Source organism: Coregonus clupeaformis, chromosome 13 (assembly GCF_020615455.1).
Source record: "Coregonus clupeaformis isolate EN_2021a chromosome 13, ASM2061545v1, whole genome shotgun sequence".
In the NCBI taxonomy this organism is placed as follows: Eukaryota; Metazoa; Chordata; class Actinopteri; order Salmoniformes; family Salmonidae; genus Coregonus; species Coregonus clupeaformis.
Genome location: NC_059204.1, coordinates 10,005,276 through 10,010,647, shown reverse-complemented (window position 1 = coordinate 10,010,647; position 5,372 = coordinate 10,005,276). Strand labels below are relative to the sequence as shown.

General features: G+C 41.3%; 1 protein-coding gene across 1 annotated transcript in view; it reads right to left on the bottom strand.

The window, feature by feature from the left end:
- Positions 1-579: 579 nt before the first annotated feature.
- The window catches only part of LOC121579192 (neuronal vesicle trafficking-associated protein 2-like), a 54,065-nt gene continuing 49,272 nt past the window's right edge, over positions 580-5,372 (bottom strand). The window contains exons 4-5 of the mRNA XM_041893562.1: positions 2,257-2,367; positions 580-1,927 (exon numbers count right to left, since the gene is read on the bottom strand). Coding sequence (XP_041749496.1) covers positions 1,736-1,927; positions 2,257-2,367 — 303 coding nt within the window. The 3' untranslated portion in view covers positions 580-1,735. The remainder of the gene's footprint in view (positions 1,928-2,256; positions 2,368-5,372) is intronic.

The window sequence follows — 5,372 nt, the reverse complement described above, 5'->3', positions numbered from 1 at the left end:
TTTAAAGTTAATTTCATGCAATTCTACACATTTTGCCATGGGGCGTAGAGAAAATGTTGCAGTTGAATAGCAAGTTTAGTGCAGTTCTATACATTTTGCCATGGGACAGAGATATTTTTTTTTTTTTTCAGTTTTAAAGATAATTTCCTGCAACTACACATTTTGCCATAACTTATGCCATGTTAATGATATCTGAGTGATATAAAAAAATTTTTTTAGCAGACTTGGCTAATTGAGTGACTGTCAGTGACTGACAAAACAAGAGAAACTGCTGATGCACAACCCTGTGTATTCTACTATTCTAACTCTCAACTCTCGGGGGCCCTAATCGACCGCTTATATTGCTTATGCCTGGAACCGGTCCTGGATTCTGTGATGCGTGCTTCCTATGCAGAGGTAGCTTGGACTGGATCAGTATGTGCTATTGTACTTTAACCCCCTTCTTGTGTCATGTACCCTATGATATGCCATCGATAGTCAGAAGAGTTGGCTAAAGCACACTGTACAAATGTGGACCAGGATAACGAGAACGGAACCAAATCGTGGAGCATTGACATCAACAGGACAAAGACTTTCTGATCAGGTCACAACTTGCTTTATTTTCATTTCAAACCTATGGGATGCATACTGCGAAACTACTCCAGGCTTTGCTACATATCAACTACCAACATCACAATAGTTCAAAAAGCGTTTTTGACAAGATAAAAAAAGAAAATGGTAACGGAACAAAACTCTGCAGAGAGGCTCATCTAAAAATGTTTCTAAACATTGCAGAAACCAGAGTTTTGGCAGAGACAGTGATATACACAATGTTCCAGATTATCTCCAAGTCTTGGGTATTTATCCTTAGCAGTAGGCCCACATATTCATGTTGTGTACAGTGGCTGGACTGTCTGCTAAAGCGAAATGTAACTGCCAATAAAGGTCACTCTTTTCCCAAGAAAAATAGTAAAAATATCATGAAACCTAGCTACAACAATGCACACAAATAAACTAGCATGAATGCACTGGGCTTTATACAGCTTGGCTCAATAAGGAAAGTAGGACATACAGTACAGTACATTAAAGAGTGTTCCGTCATCAAACCGTCATGATAGAGAATACTTAGCTAGCTTTGCTCAGATAATTCAGGGCATCTACTGTATATTGGTGTTCATGTTTAACTTCCATAGACGTACAAATAGGTACTAATTTGGGAAAACCCTTTCTATAAGAATGCATTACAGTACGAGTATGCACCAAATGACATGGATATGCCTGGACTTGAATCAGAAACATGTTCTTAGGGTTTATCACAACATGACTTTGATTACACAGAGTCATGGCACTACAGGAGGCCGAGCAGACGCACCAAAAATGACGTTTGACTCACTCAGTTAGTAGCAGCTCAGAAAAGCATATACTCTGAGTGGATTTCAACATTGACTCGTGCCTTTATACAAACAGTTGATTGATATCAAATACAAAATAGCAATAACAAGTAAAAAAATAAATAATGATAAATAATTAATTAATAAATAGACGGATGAGACATGAAAAGAAAACAGACAGCCGAGACAGAAGGGAGGAGAGTCAGAGATTTGGGTGTTGGGTGGATGAGCTGGGGCGGGCAGGTGGGCGTGAGAGTACTCTGAGCCTAGCGAGACACTGGAGCACGACAGACACTCCCTGTTAAAAGCTTGTCATGGAGACGGGCAGACGAGGTGGGGTTGGTGGGAGGGTTGGGCAGGCATACTCAGTGCCCGTCTGTGTTGGGCGGCTTGGGGTCGTGCGGAGCAGCGCCAGCGGGAAGCCAGGGAGAGACGGAGCGGGAGGTGGTCTGCTTGGCCATGCTGTAGTGGCTGATCACCGTATAGAAGCGACCTCGGGAGTTGGCATCCTGAGCCGTGTAGTAGGCCTCCAGAGAGGCAGGGATGCATCGCTTATGCTGCAGGGGGAGAGAGAGAGAGAGAGGGGGGGTTCAATAACATACTCTACTCACGTACAGACTGCTGCACAACACTAAGGGCTTTTTCTGGTGAAGAGGTTATTTTTTGCTCTGGAAAGCACAGTGGCTGTGTCTAAAATTAGATTTACTTCAGCGAACATGTAGTCCACAGCAACAACCTCCAAATGTGACTGTACAGACGATTAGCCAGTGTAGTTTTAAGGCTTTGTCACAAATAGCACCCTATTCCCTATACAGTGCACTACTTTTGACCAGAGCCCATAGGTAATAGGGTGCCATTTGCTACACACATAAGAGGGCCCACTCACCTTGTATATGAATCCGTCTGGGCAGCTGTGTTCGTAGGTGAAGGCCTTGTACACCACCAGGAACACTATGCAGGCCAGGAACGCCAAGGCCAGGACTATCAGGATCGTGACCTGGTAATGAAAGATGACAAACACTCCGGTCAATTTAATAGCTGCCGACAATGTCAGGTCTCTTGTCAAAGCGAAGGTCTCGAAGCAAGGTTTGACACCATAAAATCAGTGTATGTTCAAAAGAGCACTCGACAACTAACAACCAAAATAACTTCGATCACAATACATTTTTAACCATCACTTGTCTGGTGACAAGGTGAGAGAAAACAAGTGAATATGCATTAGGGTTTTGACGAAACCAGTATCACACTATTTTTTGCATGATAACAATTACAGCACGAAGCAGACCAAACTATTTGGTCCTTTAATAACCTGCTGTATTTGGATAGTCCATCTGTAGATGCTCTACAGACTATCCCTATCCCTAGCTCTAACCCTGACCTTAACCCTTATCCTAACCCTAAACCTAACCCAAACCCTAACTTTAGCAAGCAGTTGCTTTACAACAGATAGTTTGTTGATAGTATCTGTAGAGAGTATAGTATCTGTCCCGACTATCGAAATAAAGTGTGACCAAATATTGTGAGCTATAGCTTGGAAAATAAATACATGTGAATCTGGATGACAACATATTGATGTTTGTTTCGAACATTAGGGCTGTTTTCCTAAAGAAGGTAAATACTCTTCGTGTTTTGTTTCCTTGCCACGATACTAACGAGTATCGCGATACTGGTATTGTCCCGGCATGTTAATAACTCATCATAATTAGCTCTAGAAGTTTCCATCTGAGTAGTGAGGTAGACAGAGAAAGCTCAAAATGTGTTCATTGGCTGCCAGATTAAGCCCAGTGGAGACAAACAGATTCAATAAAAACCTTCACTAATTGAATTTTTCACAACTCAGCACCCATATTTGTCACAAAATGCAGTTGATGCAGACAGAGGCTAGAAAAAAATTGCTTGGTGTGGAAATGAGTGCAATGGAGAAGTGTGAAACTGTTTTGAGCATCGCTAATTTATTCCCATCACAAACCACGTCCCTAAAAACGACGTAATCCAATATGTCAGAATACATTACTTTCAATAGAGTGATTCATACGTCTTGATGTTGAAATTTGGTGCTTCAAATGTGTATTTCCCTGGTAGATCAGACCCTGTTACTCCTGAATATATGATTGGCTACTTTGGAGCACCGGTTCATTACAATTATGCAAATGTAGGTAAAGGACAGCTGAGAGAAGTAAGAATGATTTTGTCATCTGAAGACTTGTGAAAGAGGAGTGAAAGAACGCGTGCACACACCAAAACTCGATGATAATATACATTTGGTGGTAGTACAGAGAAATTCTGTTTTACCACAGTGTCAAATCAAGTGACTGAAGTGCTATTTTCATCTTCAGTTTCACAATGAATCATATTGCACCATAAAACCATTTCCCTGTTTCCAACGGCCTCCCTCCCTATCGGCCATCACACCGCGTCGGCAGGATGCTAGGCTAGGGTAATTACAGCTGCGTGCTGATTAGCAGAGATCAGGTGATTTGTAGCCTCCTGTAGCTCAGTTGGTAGAGCATGGCGCTTGCAACGCCAGGGTTGTGGGTTTGATTCCCGCGGGGGGCCAGTGTGAAAAATGTATGCACTCACTAACTGTAAGTCCCTCTGGATAAGAGCGTCTGCTAAATGACTAAAATGTAAATGTAAAGATGGGAGCACAGAGGCTAAATGACTGTTGACACATTCTTGGTTCTGTCTGACGGTTTGTTAAATTACATTCGCTTATCACAAACCCTAAACATGTGAAATGGCTGCTTAAAGGGCTTTTAGGCTCACATAGAATTAATTACACATCTACTGTAGCTATCTACTATTTTGCATCTTACATTCGATTTTAAAGCATAATTAGTCATTCAAAACTCAATCTGTCTTGCTAAATCAATACTATAACAAAACAGATTTTTCAACTGCAACTCTTTGGCAGCTGTCCAAACGACATATAAACACATTATTCCAGTATAGAATATTATCTGAAAGCTTTTATCCTGACAGAAGAATGTGGTCCATTAATATTAATGATTACCTTTTTACATTATTCATAATCTCAATGAACCCTAAACCTCCCAGGATTAGGAATAATGCCATGACACAAATTGTACATGAATGTATGCAGTGGATATTCTTCATCTATATCTAGATATGTCAATTACTATTATTATATTACTTTATAATATCTTATTACATTATTATATTTCCATTACTGGTGGCCAGCATTTGTTAATCATGTATAAGACTAATCTCAAACTTAAGTTACATTTGCAATGAATTTGATTTGATTTGACTCATCTCACAGCTAGCGTCCAGTCCTATTTAGTGGGCCCTCACTGGTCAGGTATGACCAATAAAATGGTTGGCTCTGTGATTGTGTCATTCTAGTCAGAACACTACAGTATACTGAGGGAATGGAACCCTACTATTGAACAGTCTGAATCATACACGGTAGTCTAGTATAGTCCACCTCTAGGTGAGGATACGTTTGCCAATTTCCACCACATCAAATGTCCTGACTACAGTAATACAACATTATTGGCAGATATGTGCTCTACGCTGGCTGGCACTGGGTTAGTTGAGAATGGGATGACCTCTATTTTCCCTGGCCTTGCCTTGACGATAATGGGGACTAAATTGGTGTACACCGGCAGATCTACCATGATCCAATTCCCATCTGACTGGTTAACAAACACAATGTTTGTTTTGATCAGAATTTTGATTAAGTACAAACTGCTTCCTTTTTAAAGGTTTTACTGACTAGCTGCAATGCCAAAGTGTATTTGTCCTTCTGCCAACAGGCCTACATGTAGAACATTCCCTAAGCACTTGACTCAATGAGGTCAGGGAGGGACGTCATAAAATGAGACAGGCAGACAGACAGGCAGACAGGCAGGCAGATGGACAGGCAGACAGAAAGGTAGACAGAGAGACAGGCAGACAGACAGACAGACAGACAGACATACAGATAGGCAGGCAGGCAGACAGACACAGACAGGCATACAGATAGGCAGGCAGGCAGGC